Source organism: Thunnus albacares, chromosome 5 (assembly GCF_914725855.1).
Source record: "Thunnus albacares chromosome 5, fThuAlb1.1, whole genome shotgun sequence".
In the NCBI taxonomy this organism is placed as follows: domain Eukaryota; kingdom Metazoa; phylum Chordata; class Actinopteri; order Scombriformes; family Scombridae; genus Thunnus; species Thunnus albacares.
This window is the reverse complement of record NC_058110.1, coordinates 9,783,444-9,808,295: the sequence shown is the minus strand read 5'-3', so window position 1 is coordinate 9,808,295 and position 24,852 is coordinate 9,783,444. Positions and strand designations below refer to the sequence as shown.

The following is a 24,852-nucleotide window of genomic DNA, read 5'->3' as shown; positions in this document are numbered from 1 at the left end:
AAACTATAATAATTCAGAATGTGTAGTTTCATCAGTTAATAAGAAAATAATTAAAACGTAACTGTTCAATAATCTGTAATGTGTAATTGTTCAATAATTCAATGTGTTGTGTTTAAAAAATAAAAATATCTGATCATAAAAATGTGTTGTGTTTATTTACTTTATAAATAAAAATATGTGGTGATAAACAAACAAATCTAAACTAACAAATTTAAAATGATAGCTTTCGCAGAGATGGCCAGTCAATTTGAGGAACGTCAATGTGTAATCTACGTAATGACGCAGTTGTACATCGTTACGTAATGACGTCACGTGCAACGACATTAAACCGTAATTTAGCAACTTTTAGCAACAAATCGACCTGCTTGAAACAACTTCCCCTGAAAATTAGTTGGCCCTCACCTATATGATAAGACAGAGGGTGAACTTATGATGTCTTGTCGAAAAAGTTGACAGATTGCCTTATTTTTATTCTTAGTTTGCCATGAAAAACAAGTTTTCCCAACAGTTGTTTCAGTTTCATCTAGCAGTATGAAGGGTGATTTCCATCGTCATTAAAACCTTCAAAAAAACGAAATATATACCCGAGGAGACAGCATCAAAGACAAGAGAGAAATCCTTTGGAGAAACAGGATTTATTCCAACACATTCCATCGTGTTGGAATAAAATCAGTGTAATTACAGAGCTGACCACGTTGGTTGAATAACAAACTGATTTAGCAATAAACTATTATTACTAAACCACTGTTGAAAAAATATAGATGAATTTTTATACAAAATATTAGCATTTGTTGGTCGGGGGTATGATGCTGTGGGGGAATCCGTCAGTGAGCTATGAGCTGTGGACAGCAGAGAGGCGGAGAGGAGAGGCGGGTCTGACGGAGCCCCACAGCGTGTCTGAAGCAAAATGAAACATGGATGAGGAGGTCGCCGAAAGTTGGGAGGAAGCTGCTGATAGCGGGGTAAATAACGAAAGGCCCAATATACCTTCAATTAACGGCAAACATCATTTTGGCAGCTAGTTTATATTTACATGGTTCCTTTGAGAAGTTCTCATAACGTTGTTCCATGTTTTTAAACGAGTCCCACGGGCCAACAATGTGGCTGAAGCTAACGCGTTAGCTTTAAGAAAGTTAGCCAGCTAGCGAGCGAGACAGGCTTCAGTTAGACTTATCCAACTAACAACCCGAGTGACGACAGCTATCTGTGACTTATTTCGCTTGAAATAACGTTAATATATCTTATTATTAGCGAACAGTCGATATCTAACGAGTGTACAAGACGCGAGCTAAACCCTCGGATTTAAAGTTGCAGTTGAGATGCTAAGGTTGACGTTAGCTAATGCTAAGATAGCTGTTTATTGTGCTGCTAACACGGAACATTTCAATTAAATGTTTCACACATCTCTCACAAGGCGATTAAAGCCTCTATCACGATCTACACTCGTATCGTATTCAAATCCTTATACATTTTTTAACGCTATTAGTTTTTAGTTAAGGAAATATTCAACTTAAGTATTGATTCACACTCTTCCTCTCAAAAACGACGACTAAGTTACCGTGAATCAGTTTCAAAGGTTGAAATGTTGCTGTCATAAAGTGATTATGTATAACTGATGTATAACTAATCAGATTAACTGTTTATCGGCTTCATAAAACTGTATGAATTACATTGTTTTAACACTGAACCCTTCGCAGGGCAGCTGGCGTTAAGTGTTAGCTGATTGCTAGCTTTCTGGAGTAACTTTGTGGTTTCCTGTAGTTCACTAGGCCACATATTCCGCCAAGTTGTAAACTTAGTGGCCTGTTAGTGAGCCAGTTATGTAGTTGTAACATTTAGCCAACATTAGCTGTCGTCACGGCAAACTATTGCTACCTAATGACGTCAATAACGTGGCTCTGGGAAAAAGTTGACCGGAAGCAGCCAGTCAGGTTATGTTACAGACACTGCTAACGTTTTTATACCATATCTTCCACTGGTTAGTAAGCAATGAACACAGTTCCCTAAAGTGTACCTGAACTGACCTCATTAACAGTTTTGCTAACATTTGATGCGAACATTAGCCGGCTGAGCGCTCTCTCTGTTATGACTTGGCAGCTGCTCTACACATGTAACTTATAAATAGCTTGTAACTGAATCCTGCTTTCCATCCACTCTCTGACTTGCTTACTATCTGCCGCACTTTTCTTCCTACCCTCCCAAATAAGTATGAGCATGTTGTTTGTTTACACAAATACATGTTTTTGGTGTGTCCCTCCTCCCAACAGGAAATGGAAAAGCGGTTAGAAGAGAAGCTACGGATCAGCCAGAAAGAAAAGTAAGAACTTTAAAGTTAGAAGAAACACAATCCCAAATGTGGGACTGTAAAATGATTGCTTTAATTTCCATTAAAAACTGTAATGTTGTGCTTATCTGCTATAGTACACAACTGAAAAAACCTGTAACAAGTTAATAAGATATCCACTCTTCAGTTCACAATATAGCTGATCTACTGAGATACACTTTATTTTAGTCAAGAATCAACAACTGTTTCAGCAACTGTTCAATTTATCAAAAGTGAGCTGAGTTGAAGAGCAGATCTTAAAGATCTCCAGACCTGTTTTAAGATGTATATAAAATACTCTACTGTGAATAATAATTTGTGACTGTTATGGTTTTTCCACAAAAAAAAGTTAAATTATCTTGTTAAAATCCTTAAAATTATCTACTCCTTCTCCCTCATTAAAAAAAAAAATTAAGTGGAGGGGGCTTAAACAGTCCAGGAATGTTTGTAAGATGTGTTGCACCAAATATGTAACTTTGTTGATAAACAGGAAAAACTGAATCAGTAATTGAGTTGGAGTTTCTTTCATAAGTCTGTAGGCCATGGGTATCTTATCTAAGCTATTATTGATTCTGTCTCCTGCCTTTAATCTTCCTGTCTGTCATATCGCTTATTTTATGTGGACTGTGTGTTGTTACACTGCTTCCAGGGAGTCCAGTAATAATTCTTCACGGTCTCCATTGAAGACCACCATGGTAATCCAGGACGACTCTCTACCAGCAGCACCGCCGCCTCAGATTCGCATCTTGAAGCGTCCTGCAAACAACGGGTCGTTGGGATCAGCCTTGAATCAGAACAGGCCTACACCACAGGTCAAGTCTCTGGCCCAGCGGGAGGCAGAATACGCAGAGGCCAGGAAGAGAATACTGGGCAGTGCCTGCCCAGAGGAGACGCCTCAGGACAAGCCCAACACTGACAGGTAATATTGACAGTTTAGAGATTTAACTCAGTTACATTTAGTATGTGTCCTATTGTGCTGAACACTTTTACTTTATGCATGGAATCACTGTTTAATGAATAGTCTTTATTTTGTGGTCTCTTCATCTACTTGGACTCCAATATCTTTGGTTGTTGAGTATTTAAATGTTTATCTCTGAGGCACAGTGCCATCTTATTTCTTAATTTGATTCCAACTTAACAATTTGATTTGACATTTGAGGAAGTGTTGATTTTCACTACGCCAACCTCTATACTTCTTAGACTAGTCCTGAATTAGAAGGAAAAATAGCTGTTAATACAAATCATAGGAGAAACAAAAGCGAACAATCAGAACGACAACTATGGAAAAGTTGCATAAATCTGTGTAACTGCTGGGTTGTGAGGTGTGTCGTTGACCTCTCTGCTGTTGTCACTTTCTGTTTCTTTTCGATAACTACAGCTGCTTGACAGTAGGTGGAGCTTAACAATAATTACAGAAGCTCTCTGGTGCAACTTGACAGAACTTGACTGTTTCTTGTTACCATTTCAAGTTAATGAACTGAATTAGAGGAGGTTGTTTTCAGTTGGCTTGGCGTTGAATTGTGCCAAAATGAAAGTAAAAGCAACCAAAATAAACACCAAAAATGGAAAAAACTTAAAAAAAAAATCTTTTGTTTAAAAATAATTTTTGAGCCAACTTTCCTGTGACACAGCAACATAACAGACAGAGAACTAAAATCATGTGTGGAGACCTGTTTGATGTGAGACTGCATGGCTCCTGTAATCAGGACAGTTCCGAACTTGCCAACTGGAAACGAGCTGCGAGCCGTTTGTGTCCAGCAGCTGGCACCCGGAGAAGGCTGCTGTCTCTAATTCATCCCTGTTTCCCCTCTTTCTGCCAGGCCAGGGCGCATTAACTCTACATTGCCTTCAGAGGACACCAGATCAAACAATCATACTGTCCGGCAGCCAGCCGGCCCAGACGGCACCCAAGGGTTCCGACAGCACAGATAAGTTGGCCCCTGGGCCACCCAGCCATTGAGGGGAGGGAGAGATCAAGGGCCACCTGAGAGCAAAGACAGCACTGTATTTTTTAAAGCTTCCTTCCTTCAGTTCCATTATATCGAATGGTCTGCTGCCCGACTCTTCTCACTCGGAGACCGCGTGGAAGCGCCAGGGAGCCTGGAACTCCAGGAGGAAGTAAAAACGGATGGAAATGTGCTCTCTTCTCTCCCCACTCCAGTCTGTTTGACACTGTGATTATGAACATATTCTGGACTCACTGTGATGATCCCTTTAAGAGACCCCCCCCACCCCACTCCCACCCCCCCCCACAACCCCCACCTCCATCTCTCTCCTCCGTCAGTCCCCAGCAGTCCCGTCGTCTCAGGACGCCTGCAGGGTCGAAGCAAAGACTTAAAACAAAAAGATAGCTGAAGAGAAGAGGAGAAGTGACGGGCCATAGCAAAACGAGATGAGCTGGTACACGTGCAGCAGCTTGTCCCCCAGCAATAATACCAGATATCACTTGTCACACCATATACATGTTTTTAATCTTCCAGATGTTGGCTCACTAAATTTTTATCTTTAGTTTATCTTGCTTTTTTGTTATCGATACTAGGGATGCACTGATATCTTATTTCAGATGGAGTTAAAAGTGTGAGGAAATTCTTCGTATGACTTGCCAATACCAAGCAACAGCTACAAGTACTAAACGTTATTTTAAGATTTCTTTATTGTCATTTCTCAGCACGCACTGAGATATTTGAAACAAAACACTTACTCTGAATTTGACCCAGCCTATACGTTAGGAGCAGTGGGCAGCCGCAGTGCATCCTGGGGACTAACTACCAGTGGTCACTGACAGGAGTATCAACCCAAACACGGCCAGGTTTGAACCCAGGGCCTTCTTGCTCTGAGACAACAAGCGCTGACCACTGAGCCGCCATGATGCATTATACATAAATCACCAAGAGCCTGTTCAGTAAAACAGTATATACGTTTTTTAAATAAACAATATCTGCAGTTTTTTATGAAATAGGAAACAGTTTTTCCACCTTTTTTTTGTTTCGTAGTAAAATGGTCCCGAGCCGTTAAGTGTTTGTTTAAACAGAGATGCTGTGGGCTGCAGCTTGCGGTGTTTGATCTCTTACAGTAAACTCACCACTGATGCTGAGTACTTATTTGGTAGCTGCCCTGTAACATTATCAGTGCACCCCTAATATGTACATTGCCATTTGTTTTTAAAAACTGAGGGAAAGGGTGTCGTGTGTCAAGTTGTATATCTGACAAGTTCTGTTTACGGTTTCTTTTTTTTTTTTTTTTTTTTTTTAATTAAGCTTTCCAGCTGTCTTCCTTGGACTGTCATTTCATCGTTTCTATTTAAAAGTAAAAGCAAAAAAAAAAAAAAAAAAGCAAATGAAGATTGTGGATTGAAGTCCATTTTAAGTAGCTTTTCTGCCTTTTTGTAAGAGACGGCAGTGATGTCGAGCAGTATTTTAATCGAAACAAACCAAAAGCCCATTTTAAAATCACCCTGTATATATATATCAATTAATTCAGATGTCGTTATTTTAAGTCGGTGTCGGCAGCAACTAAAGGGGAGGGTCAGATGGAGAATGAATTTACTGCTGTACTTCACAAGCCTCTCCGTCATATCTCCACCTCGTCAGCGGTGTGCTCCTCTCTTCATGTCCTTCACTGACTTACAGTTATGCAGGAACTCAGGTGCAAGTGAACCAGACTGAATGAATGAAATGAACGAAGATTGTATTTTTCCAGCAGGTTGGATTGCTAGAACAGCAAATGTCCGTATTAAAGCTCGAGTTGAGAGTGAGGTGAAATGTAACTGAAGCGATGTCCACGTCCTAAGATGAACGACTGAATGCCAGTCTGTCGGTTAGTTGTTTTTATTTTGTTTTGGTTTTTTTTCTGTCTGTTCACTAGTCTTGACTGTTGGCATCGTGGTCACAGTAAGAAACGGTAACATCACTCCCTGTGTGATTGTTCACTATCTGGCATTTTTAACTGATGGTCCACTGCTGAAACGGAGAATATAAACAGTTATACGTGACCCAGAGAGGAAATGACTACCTGGCTGTCCAGGACCGCTGTGCCCAGTAGATGTTCTTAGTTTTTCACCTTTTATCTGTTCAAACGGAGAGGAGATCTCAATAAAGCCATATTCAGTGGTGCACATCCATCAACAGAAAAGTTCTTGTAATGGTTGAATTCAGCTTGTGCCTCCTGTATCACACCTTTTACTTCCTGGTTGTTGATTTTGTTACTGTAGTAAGTGAAAAACTGAGTATACCTGAGGGAAAATTCAGAATACTGGAAGAGATTTTAGTTCAGGAAATCTAGCAGCAGTGCAGGAGACAAAGACGGGTTTAGCTGAGCTCTGAGTGAGAACACAAACTGCCTGTAAATACAGATTTAATAAAATGATTTGCAAAAAATGTCATTTTGTATTGTGATGCATGTTCATTTCATTACTTTGAACCGGCAGGCAGCAGCTTTTGTCTCACAGTATAAGTACATACAAGGGGGGTGGGAGACCTCGACTAATATATACCGACTCTATGGCCAGATAACACTTTCTTTTTTTTGTAATTTGGGTGAACTGATCCTTTAATAGGCTAAACCATGAAAACCAACCAGCATAGTCCGTTAAACACCCACAGGATCACAATATTAAATCATGCTGTAACTTCATGGTGAATATTAACGTCCTCCAAAATACACACACGACAGCTGACATAAAAACAATTTATTCACAAAGGTAAACATAAGTTTGCATTGTTGGTCCAGTTGTAGATGCAGCTCTGACATCCACAGCTTTGTCTGGCTTGGGTGACTGATAGTGTCCGACAGAGGGGGGGCAGGCAGATGCTAGCTGAAGCCGATGACTGTGTGCTCTGCGGGGGACAGGGTCTGATTCAGGGGCGGCCATGTCGGACAGTCAGACAGGATGACGTTCAGACGTTTATACTGTTTTTTGGACGAACGCTTTTGACGCATCAAGCGAAGACAGTTCAGGATTCCCATATCTATCAGCACCTGGAGAAAAACAAAACGGCAAGTGTACAGTTAATACGTGCTTTTAGGAACATACCAAACATTTGGAGTATTTATCTGTGAATTACTTTTTCACATACTGACACCCTCAAACCGAAACAGTTAAATAGAATTCAGCCATCGTTAATTTGATTATTGACACCTGTGCTTTTCAAACTGTGGCATGTCAGTGAAAAATACCTATGAAATCATCCATGTGCTCGTGGTAATAAAGTAAGCATTAGCATCTGTCTCAGTGCTTTAATGTTGAATATTATCTGTTACTTATTCTATTAGTTAAAGAACAGAGTCTGGTGTTTGTGTAGAGGAGAGGAACCGTACAATTTAAAAAGAAGAATGGTTCCTCAAATGAAATGTTCAAAAAATCTGGCTATGCTTAAATAAATTTTAAAGAAATTGGAATGTTTTATGATTTTTTGTTTTACAGCATAGAACAAACTTTTATAGCCACTTCTCATATTGATATTCATACTCACCTCCACCACAAAACATATGAGGAAGTTGAGAGCAGCCAGAGCGACGAGCAGCAATTTGTAATCCATGTCAGAGATTTCATAAAGTTGAAGATATTTGGCAATGATGGGCGTAGGATACAGTACCAGCCAAGTCATCAGGGCAAAGAGGATGAGCAGCAGACAGAGGAAGATCACTGGAAAGATAAGAAGACAAAAATCACTTCAGAGTTCAGGCTCCAAAAAAAAAAAAAGAAAAAAAGAAAGACTTATCGGCATGGATGCATTAATACAACCCCAAATCATCATCCTGGACATTTCTGATGACTAACCATTATGGTAGAGAGGTTTCTTGTGAGGGTAACCCTTGGTGACCACCACAGCCATCATGATATACTGGAAACCTGACAAGGCAAACACACTGGTGTCCTCCATGTTGGGCAGATTGGCTGCTCCAGACAGTGTCGAATTGAGTGGAACATACCTAAAAACAATATAAGCGATGAAGAAGTTTTACAGTGTATTAAAAGTGCATCAAGTTTAATGATTATAGAAACAAATCTAAAATGTTTCCATAGGATATTCAGATGGGAAAAGGCTTTGTGTCTTCATACTGACCAGTCCTGCGAGGTAGTGATGAAGAGTGCTGCCAGCTGGCCCAGGATGTTCGTACAGGTGTGGATGAAGAGGCTCCCCAGGACGGGCAGGGCCAGCAGACTGGCCGGGGGTCTGCAGTGGTGCAGCTCCGTACTGGGGCCTCCTCTCCCCATCACGATGGCCAGCAGAGTCACCAGAACAATGTCACAGAACAGGAACTGCAGGTCACCCAGGTCTGTCTTCACCTGAACACACACAGAGAAAAGTCACATGTTTCACTGAAAGAGTCTTTTAAAGCAATACAGGTGAGGGAGGAAACCGCGGTCAGCTCCACAGATACTCACTGTGTAGAGGATGAGGACGGCGCTGAACTGAATGAGGCTGTACAGGGCCATGTATCTGAAGAGACTGAAGGAGGTGACCAGAGAACATCGGCCCTCTCTGCACAAATGAAGAGGAAAAATATGATTATTATGTTATTATTACAGATTCTGTAACAACTTCAACACTTGTAGTGCCTCCTTCTTCCCTCACCTGATGAGCAGCGGTACACAGCTGATGTTTCCCGTCTTGGAAGTGAAAGGTGAAGCGACTGAGGCCTCGGCTTCAGACAGAGAAACCCCGACATCGGCAGCTCTCAGGGCCCCGCAGTCATTGGCCCCGTCCCCGCACATGCCCACCCGGTAACTGCAGTAACACAAGAAGGGGATTAGTGTTTGACTAGTGATGGGCGTCTTATTTAAAGTAAGTTAGAAGCCAGTCAGTGTCGTCCAGCAGTGACGTGTGATGACATACAGATGGATGTAATGTGTTTAATTATATCTATTTTTTCTGAAGCAACATAACTCATTATACTGGCACTGAGTTTCAATATCTTGCGCTCCTTTATAGGCTTTTTTGAGTCAATGTGGACACGATCTAAGCTACAATTCCATTAATGGTCACTAGATGCTGTTTTCAAAATAACTTTATACCAGACATGTTCACTTTCCACATTTTTTTTGTGTATTTGAGTAGTCACATGGATTTGTCTGGGAATATTTTTAGCCAGTTTTGACTAATGACTGGACAATCTTTTGAAAGTACCACACATTTCCATCCCTAAAGTATTCTGACTGCATGTTAATATGGGTGTGATTTACCCTGATACTCAATTATCAGTTAGTTTTACTTTTGCACAATTTAAAAAATACCCCAAAATGACAAGGTTAAATAATATACAGCGAGAGGCAGAAAACCCAGTGGGCTTTTTTGAAGTCTACACCTGAGTAATGTTAAAATTTCACAATGTTATAGAGAACACAAATTACCACACAGAAAATAATGACTACATGACAAACTAACAGTAACAATATATATCTATATGATAATAATAACAACAAAACAAAATATAAGCAGAAATATGAGTGCGTGTGTGTGTGTGTGTACAAATCTGTGGATTCTTCTTTCAGATTCAGCTGCTCTCTGTATTATTTTCCCGCTTAGTTTTGTTTCCTGTGTGTGTTCTCCATTCTTCCACTTTTATGTCTTTACTCACTTCAGTTTCTGCAGCTCCTTCACCAGCTGGGTTTTCTGGTCAGGTGCCATTCGTGCAAATACTGTGGCTCGCATCAAAACCTGAAATGACCACACGTCAAGAAAAGAGAACCCCGATGGCAAAAATAAAAATCAGCATGTTATTCTAATGCCCCTCTGTCTTTGGTGCATTATCTTAGTCAGGTGCTGGGAAACTCCACAATGTGCATTACCTTTGGCAGATACTCAGGGAAGTGGTCACAGAGGGCAGCAAAGGACTTTCCATTAATAGCCAAGTGATAACCAAAACCACCCTGGTACAGGCCCTGAGGGGAGAAAGACAACATCGATACGAGCCACCAAAATTCATCAAAACATAGACCATGACTGTCCTCATTGTGTTTGTCTTATGTGCACTATTGTCATAACTGCTTCATCATTAAATATGACACAACCAAGGATAAATATTTAGGATCAGTTATTAATAAAACTATGATTCTTCTCTTCACAGATGTCTGTAAGTACAAACACACAGAGGAACAGTGTGCTGCGATGTTGTGTCTGAGCAGCACTGACCTGGGTGATGACCTCTATGGAGTTTTGTGTCCCTCCGTCTCCCAGGCTGAATCTCAGGCTGGGCATGGACTGAGCAGTGTGGGGGGTGGCATTGACAAATATCACCTTCTCATCAGACCCCACCATGCCACAGCTTTTTGCAACATTGACTGCAGTTAAAATGTTGTCTCCTATGTGCAGAAGGAGAAAACAAGATTTGACATGGTGGAGCACATCATCTTCAAACATGAATAATCTTCAAAGACTGATATTTGAAATAGAGGAAATGAAAGAAAATATGCAGGTTGATGCCTGCAATTTAATACAATTACAATAAAAACGAAGTGCACGGTGTTGTTACGCTGATGTTTATACAGATGCATAATATCTCTCACCAGTGACCATGACGCTGCGAAGCTGTGCCTGTCTCAGGATGTTGATAACCTTTGCACTCTGTGGCTTCACCAGGTTCTTCATCATCAGGAAGCCCAGGAACTGCATGTCTTTCTCTACAGCTTCTCTGTGGACGGACAAGCAGCTGCATTAACACTCGGAGCTAATTGTTGCTTAGCTTGGTAGCAACTTACTCCAGAACTGTTGACTAAAGACATTATGCATAGGTTATTATTGTAGCATCCACCAAAGCTTTGGTGCCACCAAGAAGCCAGAAATACAGACTGGATTCTTACCGTTCAATGGTCTTTAGGTCAGTCTTCTCATCTAATGGTTTATAGCCAAGTGCAAGAACCCTGAGTCCTTCACTAGAGAAGTTACGCAGTTTGCTTGAGAACTGTGCCGGCACTGTAAACATAAAGCATCCCATTTAGTATTAATATGTAAAAGATGCATTTTCATTTCAAATCACTACAGATGCTGTGCTGCATGTATAGATTTAGACTTTAAAGGAATAGTTTACTTAAACAGAACCATAAAAATTAAATATCACAAAAACATCAAGTGACATAACTATGACTGGAATATTCACAGAAGACAAAAAACAAATGTTTACCTTATTTGTTTGAAAACCAAACAGAGTTTATAGAAAATGAACTCAGACAGATGAACTGTTGGAGGGCAGATTTCCTTTAAACTGTAAGTTTCTTACCGGTATCTTCTCGGCACAGGCTAGCCACCATCTCTGGTGATCCTTTGATGAAAGCGAGAGCCGAGCGTCCCCCGCGGCCCACCGTCACCACACTCATCCTCTGCAGGGCCGAGGAGAAGGGAAACCTCTGGACAATGGCCACTGACTCACTTGTGGACTGATAAGAAAATGAAAGAGAAGAGTTATACAGAACTGGAAAATACAGACAGATGTGAACTTTTTATGGCTCACAATTATTCTAGAAAACATAGTTGGGACACAGCAAACAAAGCAGACGCGTTGCACTGCTGAGAGAAGACTGATAAACTGCTGTCATTTTTTCTATGTCTGGGCATGAAACTGTTAAATCATGATGTTATACCACTTATCAAAATAAATATATAACACTAAGGTTAATTAATGCAAAGGATCAACAGTGTTCCAGTGGTTAAGGAGTTTAATAACACTTATGGATCAGTCTTTATGAAAGTGATACTCACAGTTCTTCCAGCTGTAGGAGGTCTCATTACAGCCAAAACTTTGTGGCCTCCGAACTCTGCATCCAGCACCCGTCCATCTCCCTCTGGCTCCCAGAGTGTCTGGAAAATAAGATATAATGTAAAGATGATATATTTGAAAAAGTAGAGAAAAAAAGGCATTGATTTAGTATCAGTACCGAATCTCAGGTATCAGCACTGGTATTGAACTTGTCAGACAATACGCAGTCCTAGTTAAGTACATCTTGAAATATAAAAATGAGCATCATGGTATCATACCCAACCAGTGGACTCTAACATCTTCAGCTCCAGAGGGTCTCCAAGGGGCTCACCCTGCAGCAGCGTCACAGTGTGACAGCAGGCTAGGCCTGAGAGCATGGGCCCCGGCAGCAGGTGTCTGGGGTCTGGAACCAGCACTGAGAAACCAGTGGGTCCCCCCTCCATCACTCCCGAAACATCCAGACCCTCCTCTGTCAGAGTTCCTGTCTGGAAAAACAAAAGTACTCCGATGAAAGAAAACTTCAACATGTAAAGTAACCACGACACTTAATGTGGGTCCAAGGTAGCCGTTTCTATCTCACCTTGTCAAAGCAGAAGAGTGAAATCTTGCCACAGATGTTGATGCGTGGCGGACTGATGCAGAAGACGCCCTTGCTCTTCAGCCTGCGCTGGGCGTAGATCGTGCCAGTGGTGATGGCAGCAGGCAGGGCAGGAGGCACCGCGATGGTCACAACATCCAGGCTCCTCATCACCAACTCCATCCAGGTCACCTTGACACACACCAGATTACTTAGTGTTATCGCTATTTTTATTGTTGGCATGGCAAATAAAGACAGGCCAGAAAAGTTTAGTTGTGTTACATTTGTAGCTTGCACTTACATTGCTTCTGAGGAGGACCACAAAGCTGTAAATGGTGCCAATTAAAGCTGAAGCAAGAAGGACAATATTGGAAAAAGTTTATTAATGTTCAATTATTGTTGAATTAATGGTCAAAAAGGCTTGAAATGCATAATCTGAGTAACTCACTTTTTGTTTTTACTGCATTATAGATAACACTCTATCACCAAAATATTATTTATTTATCCTACACAACAGGGAGTACAGGTACAACATAGGGACAGCTCGCTGTTAAAGCTCTTACCAACAAAAGCCAGGATGAACAGGAACTTGACAGAATCTTGGTAGAAGCGGAAGTTTGTTGGCTGAGGATACAAAATGGAGCTGACCAGGTTACCTTTGGCTGTAAAAAACCCTGAGGATGAGATGTAAGAGCTGATTTGACTTGGAGAGCAAACATAAGCTCTTAACTTGCACAATTAACACCAAATAATATCCGGGTGTACTGTAAAGTACATTATGGCCTCTCACTAAAATGGTACTGACTCAGATCACCAGTTTCTCTACGCACCAGTGCTTGTTACCACAGCGACAGCACCGCCGCCTCCTGGCCTTCCCCCTTTGGCCTGGATGAGCTGCGTACCACAGAAGAGGGTGTGTCTACGCTCGGTCTCTGAGCTGTACCTCCCCTCACCAGCTGGCAGTGGGGTTTTCAGCACTGGGACACTTTCACCTGCATGTGGAAATGAAGAATACAGGCTCTGTAGTAACTCCTTTCTCATCCCTATTGAGGGTAAGGGTCAGTTCATCAACATAAGACATTACAAATTCTTCCAGTCACTCAGTGCCTGGTGGCGTTGTGGCGGTTTGTTGATCACCTGTGAGCATACTCTCGTTGACCAAACATTCCCCAGCCAGCACAGCAGCATCACAAGGTAGCAGCATACCCTCCTGAGGGATGATTATACAGTCACCAGGGACGAGCTCCACCGAGCTCACACACTCCTCCTCTGAGAAAACACGCAACAAGGAAAGAATGTCCTTGTAGAGACTTCAGGGATTAAGGGAGTTAAAAAAGACTTGTAAACATTCATCGTCAGACACCAGTGGGGATATTTACTAAGCAAATACTGTCAAGGGTCCAAACTTTAATGTCACCACATTTTTTTTTAATTTAGCAGAATATTTACTGAGACTATAAATGTAAATGAGCCCAGCAGCAGTTGTTTCCCATCTCTCTCTCTTCCTGTCTCTATTGTCCTCCGTCTAATAAAGATACATGTTGCCCAAAAATACCTCAATTCTCCACATTCATTGTTAATGTATATTTTAAATCTCTAATGCTTTTTTCATGGCTGCTGAGTGTTGTTGCTCATCAGTCGAGTGGAATGTAAACTGCTTTGTACATAATAGTTCAGTTTTGCCTTAAGGCAGGAACTGCCACACAGCTTAAAGGTGGCCGGTACAGTTCTTCTGTAGACAAACCAAGTTTCTGTTTACATTCAGCATTGCCACCAAAATGCATTGTGTGCATCCTTGAGGCTTAGTAAACATGTTGAATGCATTTCCCTCCTCAGAGGACATTAGTAAAGCTAATTTTGAGAGTCTGGAAAAGTGCATGTTTAATTGCTAACAGTCTTCTTCGCCACCTTTGTTGGCACATTGTGGCAAACCCCACAGGGTACCTTTAATGACAAGGCCTGCCTTTGCTATATTTCACACAGTTTCATTCCCTCCCCTCAGACTCCCTGGACACAGGTACTGTAGAGAGAACTATTACTATCTGTGTACATGCTCACGAGAGCAGCTATGCCAGGTCAATAGAAAACATCCAGTCCAAGAGTCATTGGAGAACATCTCCAATATTATTAGAAATATCAAATAGATCCTTTGTTCTCCAAAGTTTATAACAACTGTAATTGCCTCTTTTAGTTGTATCTTAAAGAACCTCAAAAACTAACCTGAGGTAATTTTTTTCATCCATAGTTTATCCCATTTGTCAAGTCCATTTTTATTTATGTTGCCCAACATCACAAATAACAAACTTGCCTTAGGGACTTTACAGTCTGTACATCATCCTCTATCCTTAGACCACTGATTCAAATAAGGAATCGAGGGTGAATGGGAAACATGTGGAACTGGCAACTCTAATGTCTCTACAGTGGACATGAGGCATGATATAGTCACAGAAATAACAACCACCTTGAGAAAGAGGGAACTGAAACATTGGTGGTTGAAGAGAAGCATCAATTAATGGAAAATACATGCCAACTATTATTGTCTTCCATCTCAAATGAAGCCATAAGTTAACAAATGGAAACAATTTTTTACTGTTTCCGACTCCTCTTTTTTTACAGCATGACTACCATGAGACCATGGCTACTAGTCAAATCCATGAGTGTTCTTCACCCCTCAACTCATCAGGAAACGGAGGTGTTTCAAAGTGTTTTGTTAATGTCAAGACTCGCTGCTCTTACGGCACTTTCTGCTTTGCTTTGTTAATATTTCTGCTAATTTTTCCACTGTCAGGTGAAGCACAATACTGCAGGACTCCTGTTAATAAGGAGTGAATAAAATAGCCTGAAATATCAATTGAATTAACAAATCCACATACTTGTATATCATTTTCATAACAGTAAGATTATTGGAAGATGAATACGTCTGCAGAAACTTACCTCCCATGTTTCTGCGTACTGTGACATTTGTGACCAACCGTGCCATGTTACGTAGAGTGACGCTTTGCTGCAGAATAAAGTCAAATAAGGTTTATATACTATTAGCCACTCACACTGGTTCTTACATTTACATTCATATTCAGAGGGAAAGTCGTAAACTAAACATAATCAGATCAAGTATCCCACTACAGACTCACCTTGCGGATTTCATAAAGTGAGATACTGATGGAGAGAAGGGAGATAATAAATATACACGAGGAGTAATAATAGTATTTATCAATCATCCACAGGACGATGCTGAACACTTGGAACACATAGAACGGGTTGAGGACCTACAGAGGCAGATAAAGAGAGAGACAAAAGAAAGAAGTGGGTTAAATTTGATACTTCACCTGGATTTCGAGTAAAATATTGCTTCAAACATTCCAAACCATCATTACAAAAATAAATCTGAGGAGGTATAAAAGACTATGATTTTCCATCTCACCTCCTCAAACAGCAGTCTTATGTAAGGCTTCACAGGCACATCAATAAGGTTGGGCCCGTACACGCGTCTCCTGAAAGATTTCATGTCATGAATTTCTCAGCAGTGTCCTCTCAGATTACACAATCTTATAAGTTTTTTCATCCATGTATGCATAATTTTTTTTTTTTTTTTTTTTACCTCAAGCTCTGCTCCAGGTGACTCAGGCCCTTTTGGAAGCCATACAGGTCCATGCAGGTCCAGTCCTCATTGAGGACACTGCAGACAAAGAACAAAGATTTTAACATTATGTTAAAACGAAAGTTAAAGGAAAGAGTGGACTTTCTATCAACTCCTCATTTTTTAATGTCATAATCAGATCATTCTTTAGCTGTAGGAACGACTACATCAACAAAACATATTTCAAATGTTTATGTTTTTGGTATTTTCTTAATTACATTTAATTAACGACCACTCGCAGCACTTTACACTACATGCTAACATTCACCTTTCACACACACATTCATACACTGATTGCAGAAGCTGCCATGCAAGGTGCCAACCTGCTAATCAGCAACAATACAGTGTTTCCTATTCAAAGTGCCCCACAATCTTTTTATACTCACCCATTCACACAAACTCTCACACACAGGACACTTCAACATGCGGACTGGAGGAGCCAGGGATCCAACAACTGACCTTCTGATAAGTGGACAACCCGCTCTACCTCCTGAGCCACAGCTACTGTGTTCACAATTTTCAAGTCTTTTCAAGTCTGTCTTAAAACAACAGTCAGGAGCCCAAATGAACATTGAAATAGGTTTTTCTTGTTGTAATCATTCCTCCTGTTCATACTGCCTGTTAAAAGATCTCTTCATGATGCACTTAAAATGTTAATGATGGGGTATGAAATCCATAAGTCTCCTTCTTGCAAAAATGTATTTAAAAGTTTATCTGAAGCTAATATGAAGCTTCATCCGTCCAAATAAGTCAAATCAAGTAGATATCTTTCAACGTTACAGTCTTTTTAGTGCCAAAGTCCCTTTTTTGCTACTATCCTTTAAGCTACTGAGTATCTATACACAGTAGTACTGTCTGAAAGCTCTTTCAATCCAAAAACACAGACTGAGCCTAACTTCTCAGTACTAGTTAAATCCCATTGGTTGCTGGTTTTCATGTTTCAATACCTAACACGACAGAAGGCTCCCTTCCTGTCCAGCCAGACGTAGCGCAGCCCTTCAAACAGGTAGTAGCGCAGGAGCGTTTTCTGTAACACAATAATTGCCACTTTCAGTCTGGGAAAGAAGATCACTCAGAACATTATTCTGCAGAAAAAAACTCAAACCATCCACCCTTCCTTACCTCCTCCTTGTACAGCTGAACTGTATCCCTCCATTCAGTATCCTCCAGGGTTCCCAACACCTCCGAACTGCGAGGGAAAAAACAATCAATCAATCAGACTTTATTTGTATAACACTTTTCATACAAACAAAATGTAACACAAAGTGCTTCAGACAATAAAACAATAACCCACTCCCATCCACACGCAAAGCAATAAATGACTCTATAATTAATAAAGCACTCAATAATAACAGGAACTGAGGAAACGTTATCATAAATCTCATCAATTTATAATGAGGAAACATCAGAGGCAGGATTAGAAATACATAAAAACTCCAAATAACAAAATAAGGTAATAATAAAAAAGTGAGATATGAAAAAAAAGGGGGAAAGGGAAAAAACAAGTAAGTAGATCCTTCACACAGTTTTCTCAGATATGTGCATACTGTTGAAAGGCTAAAGGTGATGATGTCAAAAAACGTCAAGAGACATGTAGCTGACCTTCCCTCCTCCGTCTCCTCTGTGAGGACCTCCACCACATGCTGCTGGCCAAAACTGTCCTGAAGCAAAAAGCAATATTAAATGCAACTGTGACTGCTGGAAACTAGGCACTTACCAACTAAGACAGGAAGCATATAATGCAGTGAATCAGCGTATAACACACAGAACTGTCATAGACATGGTCCCTGTTTCCATCTGACACTAACATTCCTCCTAGGTGATCAGGATGTCATGCGTTATGTGTAAACAGGAATATTTTAATCCACAGTTCCACCCAGTAAGTACATGTGAATAAAACAGCTGGTAGGCAGCATGGATAATAAATACTGGTCAGAAACTGGCGAGGCAAGATGGGGCATTTACTACATCTGAACAAAACTCTTCATTCAAGCTGTCTTTGGAGCAAGGTCACCCCTACGCCCCTATTAAATAACAAAATGAACTCCAGAAAAGAACTGCGCTTGAAATTAAGACAATGCAGGCAATGCAAAGAGAAATCCGGTGTCAGTAACAATGCCAGTGGATTTTAATTTTGAGTAGGAATTAATTTATAATCTCACTCTTATTAGAAGAATATCTGCCAAAGCCAGAGGGCAGGAGGAGCAGCGGGCGAGGACAGCAAGCCGTGGGCGCCAGTGAAACACAATCGGGAGGAGACCCAAGGACAGCACAGCAAACAGACGACACAGCCACACACGCCAACGCACCCACTTATACCCCTGAACATCCTGGTGGGGTAAAGGAGTTATACAGATTCAGAGGTTCATTTTAATATTCAAACAGAGGTTCATTTCCATAAAGACGGGCTTATCAGCACCCATATTACTTGATAAGAAGCCAGACTGTGGCTGCAGCTTGTTTTACTTTCAGCTGTGTCACCTGAATGAAATGAAGCAGACAATATACAAAACCACTGTGAGTATATATATTGGTATATCCTGCCTGGTTCCTGTACATCTGTAAATATAACAAGGTTAGAGAGGCCAATGCACATGTGAAAGTACTGGTGCATCCACAGGTGTAGATGTAGCCTTCTTGTCTGTGTCTAACTCTTTGTTGCTTTGTCATTCTTGTGGTCATGGTTGGTTTAGCAGAAACATTGAGAGCATCTTACCATGTGTGAGTCAGGACTGAGCAGGGGGTCTCGCGGACTGGGTGAGGGGAGTCCGCTCTGCGGCTCAACCGCACTGCCTACAGAACAGGTTACACACAATTAACATAACAATTCCTCTGCTACAACATTTACATGAACTCTGTGGCACAACACACACCCTCAAAGTCAATATTAACAAAACAAGCACTCTTAATGCAACAGTCTCGTCCCTACTGTAATACCAATAAGGCATGGGTTAAATCACATCTTTTGTATTAACTCAATGGTGAAAGACAGCAAACTCAAACTCATCCCATTGAGTTTATCAGACACCCATTTAACTTCACAGCACTATCGTTATAGTCTCTCTCTAGTCAGCATAGTTAAAACTGTGTTTATGGATGTTCTATTCAATTTATGTAAGTTCAATTCAGTTTAAATAATCCCTCTGCAAAAAGCTCCACAGTAATTCTAGTGACAAAAGAGGACACAACACAGCCAAACTTAAATAACATTTAACAATAGTGGGTTATTTATCAGTAACCATAAACTACAACAGGGTCACTAAACACGCCTGACACTTTGAGCTCCTACAGAAACATTAACTTTTAAGGGTAAAACCTTCCATAAACTCACAGTAAAGCAGCCCATATATGAATATTATACAATAACCGAGGAGATAAAAACCCAGAGTTGTTTTTTTAACCAGGTGCTCGCTTCCGCTTCCAAAGATCGGTAAAATATCGTAACAAAAACATCCTTCACAATTAAACACAGAAGAAGAAGAAGAAGAAGATGATGATGAAGAAGAAGAAATAGAAGAAGAAGAGCTTACCGTCCACTCAAGGGAGTAAGTTTAAAATAACTTATTTCCCGGAATGATAATGTATACCGTCAGTGGTTTAGCTGATCTCACAGCAGCCTGCGGTGAATCCCAGCCTGCTGCGGTGAGGCTTCACCTGCGCGCTGCCTCCAGCCTCTGATTTAACACCTGACAGCAACTTGTTCAACCGGCTTTCGATGGAAATGGGACACCTTTCCAGCCTACCAATACCGACGACTAAACCCCAAATTTCTCTCTTGTCGACAAAGAAATGCGGAAAGAAAAGACATTTAAGTAAAAGGCATTACACGCTGTTGCCATGACTGCTGACGCGGGCTGCAGAGCAGATAAAACAAAGATTACAGGTGTTACACCGTATTTGGTGACCCATCAGATTTTGTGACTTGTAGTGGCGGAAGAAGTACTAAGATCCTTTACCCTAGTAAAAGTACCAACACCACAGTGTAAAAAAAATACTCCATTACAAGTAAAAATCTTGCATTTAAAGGACCAGTGTGTGGGATTTAGTGGCATCTAGCGGTGAGGCTGCATATTGCAACCAACTGAATACTCAAAACACAACTATTCTTATTTTCCGGTGATTATACACTAATTAAAACATACTTATAAACAGGGTCGGACTGGGAACAAATTCGGCTCTGCCAATTTCTGTCTGGATTGGCCCCATTTACCCTACACGCACACATATGGGTTTCATTAAGCAATATCAGGCTATTTATAACATATAGGCTAAGGAATATATGTCAAGTTGGCACCCTAACAACAGGTGTTCTTACAGGGTTTCATAAAATGTTATAAATAAATAACCAAGAAATAGCCTAGAGGAAAAGTCAGCACCCCAAGAGAAGCACTTAGGATTTTATTCGTTTCACATATCGATATGGGCAACCAAACTATCAGCACACTTATGCTGCAATTGGTAACTTCACAAATAAAACATATGTGACATAATCATATGTCATGAATGTAGTAAAAGAATAGCCATAAACTGTTTTATTTACAAATCTTCAGACATTTTTCCAAACACATCTTTTTTCATCTCTGTGGTTTCATCATCTCTGTGATGCTCTCCCTCTTCTGCCTCGTTATCTCTCTGATCATCTTGGCCTCCACCTTTTCACTTCCCTGTTACTCTCTTTCTATAACCAGTGCTTTTGATGTATTTCTCTGTTCATTAGTTGGTTCCTCTTTGGTAGAAAAAAAGAAACTGGTGATGTCACCCTTTCTCTTCATTTTTACAAGTGTCTCCTACAAGACTCAGAGTGATTTAACTACTATGTTTTTCCTTTAATAGTCATCATTATTAATAATTGTGTACAACTTAACACTGAGTGTTGTAGAAAGTTTGAGTGAAAGTTTGTTTTTTTCACTTGCTGTCTGATTCAACCTCCTGCAGCCCCTCAATGTTTCCCAACAGATTTCTGAAATAAGATTCAAAGTCATCAGTAATAATGTATAAACTCTCAGGTAAGCTTTGAATTTACTGTCACTGCCTTTTGGACTCATGTGGCTTTTTGTTTGGGGTTGGAGCGAGTGATTTTAGTGCTTTTTAAACTGGGTGCACATGTTGCACTTGCATGACTGATCTGAAATTTGGATGTTTGTCTGCAGAATGAGCCATTTCAGAGATTTCAGACCGGTGAATATTTGGGTTTAGTAAGGTTTAATCCATCCCTCACACCATCAAACACGAGTTACTAAAACAGAGCTGCTGCCCGCTGCAGGGACGGCTACCGGCAGCGTACACGGCTCTGGTAGAACCTTGGAGTCTACAGGGAGCGTCATCTCTTGCTGCATTCACATGCACTCAGACATTGGAGTATTTTTCTTGTAAATTTCTGACCAGTCACAGCTTTTCATATATTTTCGAATTAGATTGTCCAAAACTGGGGTGGCAAGGCACTTTTTATCCACCCCTGCCTGCCTTACAGGGTAGGTAGTCTATTGACAATTGGGACTGTGTAACCCCCAATCAGATGGGCTGTTCCAACGTCATGCCAGAATTGCCAGATTGTCTGCTTATGAATATTATATTCCATTTCTGCTTAATTCTACACACTGCACCTTTAAAATCCTACTTAAAGTACTAAAGTAAAAGTACTAATTTTGCAGATAATTAGGCTGCTTTAGTGCTTTAAGTAAATTTAACTAATATAACTTCTATACTTTTACTTAAGTAGGATTAGGGGTTGGATTTTAAATGCAGGATTTTTACTTGTAATGAAGAATTTTTACATTGTGGTTTTGATACTTTTACTTAAGGATGTGAGTACTTCTTCCAACACAGCAGGTCACAGAATCTGATGGGTCACCAAATCCGGTGTAACACTGGCAGTGATGGTATATTATCAGTTTAATATGATCAATTACTGGTTTATGCATGAATATGACAACACTAATAATCTTAAAGGAAAGGCAGACACTGTCAATTCTGTCATGTGGTCAGATAAATAAAGGAAAACTTTGCTGAATCAACAAATATTGGATAGTTTGAGTCCCCCTATAGGCACCAACATTAAAGCCACAGCTAGGGCCAAACGATTTAGAAAAAACATCTAATTGCGATTACTTTGACTGATAATGCAATTGTGATTTGAAAAATTGCAGTGGGCCATATTGCGATTTCAATAAAATGTTGATAAACTGTTCAGCCCTAGTCACAGCTGCAACAATTAGTCCGTTAATCGATTCGCTGAAAGACAGAAAATTAACCGGCAACATTTTTGATAAGCGACTAATCATTTTAGTCATTTGTTTAAAAAGTAGAAATGCCAAATATCTGCTGGCTGCAGATTCTCAAATTTGAGATCTGGAAGGTTTTCTGTGTCACGCATGACAGTAAACTGAATATCTTTGGATTTTTGACTGTTGATCATCTGAAGACACCACCATGTGCTCTAAGAAATTATAACAGGCGTTTTGCACTATTTTCTGACATTTTATAGACAAAATGATTAATCAAGAAAATAATTGGCTGAAAATCAAACAATTACTGAACAAAACAATCCTCTTTGTGTTTGTGTCCAGTGTTAAACATACTTGTTCTTGTGCTGTCTGGACATGAATCTACATACACAGCACAATCTACACACTGCTCCAGAAACCAAAGAACTGACTCATCTGTTTTGTTATAATGCACGTGACTGTCGTATAATCATGTGAAAAGCTTATCAAAGCTGGTGTAACAGAGTGTTTTCTCCAAGTCACATGCTTGCCTTGTTCTAACTAGGCCAATCTTGAGTATCAAAAAAAAAAAGAAGTGTCAGGTTTGCATGAATCAACTTTAACCCACTGGCTGTAGAGTTTAAAGTCATTCTTCATGGTTTTCTGTGTGTCAGACTATTTGAGAGTTACCTATTAAAACAACATGTTTTTTTTTACAATAAAGCCATAAGAGCCAGTATTTCCTAAATGTCTAAAGTACTGTAGAATTCCAGCTGGGTTCAAGTAAGTAGTAGCAGCAAGTACCAGCCACTTGCGTATTTTACCAGCATTTGGCTGGTTGCTGGTGCTAATTTTGTGTCCTGCATTCACATGCTTTACCTAAATAGATCATCTCAACACTCACAGCAATTCCAGGCATCTGAATGTCACCATTATGCTCCTTTTAAATTATCCTTGTCCCAGACATCGATCAATAACTCTGGTCAAAGAGCCTTACTTTGGTTGAGAGAACGAATTCCAACAAGATATTATATTATCGTTATTATATTATTATATTAGCAATTGTGCACTGTCCAATAAGCTGATAATGGCCCTCAGGAAGTCCAGGATTTCAGTTTCATCATCAACCCTCCAACATCACACAAGGAAGACTTTCTGCAAACTTTCTGCTTTCATTCTCAAAAAAGGGAAACGAGAATGCACAACTTACTAGAACTCACTGGACAGATGTAAGAGCCCTGACAGTCATCTGACCTGAACATGCAAAAAAAAAAAAAAAAAACACCCACAACCTCAAACATCACAACACCAGCTTCGTAGCTATGCCAAAGCCATCTTTCTGTACACTCTCAGTCATTCAACTCAGTCTTTGCAACCTTGTTACACCTGTGATAGTATAGAGTATTTCCATTTGATGCTGCTTTATACTTTCACTCCACTAAATTTAAGAGCGAAACATTGTACTTTCTACTCCACTACATTTATTTGACACTTTAGTTACTTTTCAGATAAAGATTTGACACAATGGATAATATAACACGTTTTTAAAATACAACACATTGTTACAGATGAAACCAGTGGTTTCCAACCTTTTTGGCTTTTAACGTCTTACAAAAAGCAGTGTGTAGTATTTTTTATTCATTGTCTTTTATCTATAGTTCTATTTCTTGATTGCATTGAACTTATTCTAATTTGTAATTGCACTGTGTATTTTGTTTTTATGTCTGTGAAGCACTCTTTAAACTTGTTTTTGAAAAGTGCTGTATACATAAAGTTTATTATTATTATAACCAACGTTACTTATTAAACTCCACCAGTTTTTTATGGACAGACTGACTTAAACTAAACTGAGGATATGATAGTCTTATGGGAAAATAAATGCTTATTAATGACTTTGATAAAAATGTATGTCTTTATTGGCTGCTTTAACATAATCATTAAACTAACTAACTAACCTTTACATTCAACTCTGTATTGCTGGCTACTAGATTAACTGTTGACTTGACAGCATATATTTGTCACTTGTTGCCACCATAAAAGCTGCTGTCCGTCAAGATTAACCTCTAGTCAGCAGTATAGAGTGTGTATAAAGTAATAAATAATAATAATAAATAATAATAAAATCTTTATACAGTGTATGGTCGGCACAGAGACAGCCTTCAACACGGCTAACAGTGTTAGCTCACGGTTAGCAAACACATCTGTGTAGCTTCATGTAAACTCTGCAGGTTTATGTACTTATTAACATCCAGACACACTTACCGCGCCTGTCCATCCTGCTCACGGTGACAGCCTTCACCTTCACCTGCTTTCACATCATATTAACCTGAATGACGAACTGTCTGTTAGCCAGACATAACAGAAAACATTCAGCTGCTTGTAAACGGATCTACGGGAGTCACGATGTCCAAAATAG

General features: G+C 40.1%; 2 protein-coding genes across 4 annotated transcripts; one reads left to right on the top strand and one right to left on the bottom strand.

Annotated features, from left to right (window-relative positions):
* The first annotated feature begins 834 nt into the window (after window positions 1–834).
* Window positions 835–5,655, top strand: szrd1 (SUZ RNA binding domain containing 1). The gene is made up of 4 exons (XM_044353034.1): window positions 835–962; window positions 2,268–2,317; window positions 2,973–3,242; window positions 4,144–5,655. The coding sequence occupies exons 1-4, from the start codon at window positions 915–917 to the stop codon at window positions 4,253–4,255; spliced, it is 480 nt and encodes a 159-aa protein (XP_044208969.1). The 5' UTR covers window positions 835–914; the 3' UTR covers window positions 4,256–5,655.
* On the bottom strand, window positions 5,544–24,852 carry atp13a2 (ATPase cation transporting 13A2). 3 transcript variants are annotated; one of them, XM_044353025.1, is made up of 29 exons: window positions 24,699–24,852; window positions 18,950–19,026; window positions 18,396–18,563; window positions 17,836–17,894; window positions 17,356–17,422; window positions 17,181–17,260; window positions 16,195–16,272; window positions 16,018–16,087; window positions 15,728–15,862; window positions 15,531–15,597; window positions 13,734–13,865; window positions 13,427–13,588; window positions 13,160–13,270; window positions 12,898–12,944; window positions 12,600–12,788; window positions 12,298–12,504; window positions 12,022–12,120; window positions 11,543–11,699; window positions 11,127–11,238; window positions 10,833–10,957; window positions 10,459–10,628; window positions 10,116–10,208; window positions 9,905–9,984; window positions 8,902–9,054; window positions 8,712–8,808; window positions 8,389–8,612; window positions 8,103–8,254; window positions 7,795–7,967; window positions 5,544–7,300 (listed from the first exon to the last, which is right to left on the bottom strand). In XM_044353025.1, the coding sequence occupies exons 1-29, from the start codon at window positions 24,709–24,711 to the stop codon at window positions 7,133–7,135; spliced, it is 3,465 nt and encodes a 1,154-aa protein (XP_044208960.1). In that variant the 5' UTR covers window positions 24,712–24,852; the 3' UTR covers window positions 5,544–7,132. The 3 variants fall into 3 exon arrangements, with proteins under 3 accessions (XP_044208960.1, XP_044208959.1, XP_044208962.1); XM_044353024.1 differs by lacking the exon at window positions 24,699–24,852 and adding an exon at window positions 23,647–23,713; XM_044353027.1 differs by lacking the exon at window positions 24,699–24,852 and adding an exon at window positions 19,764–20,180.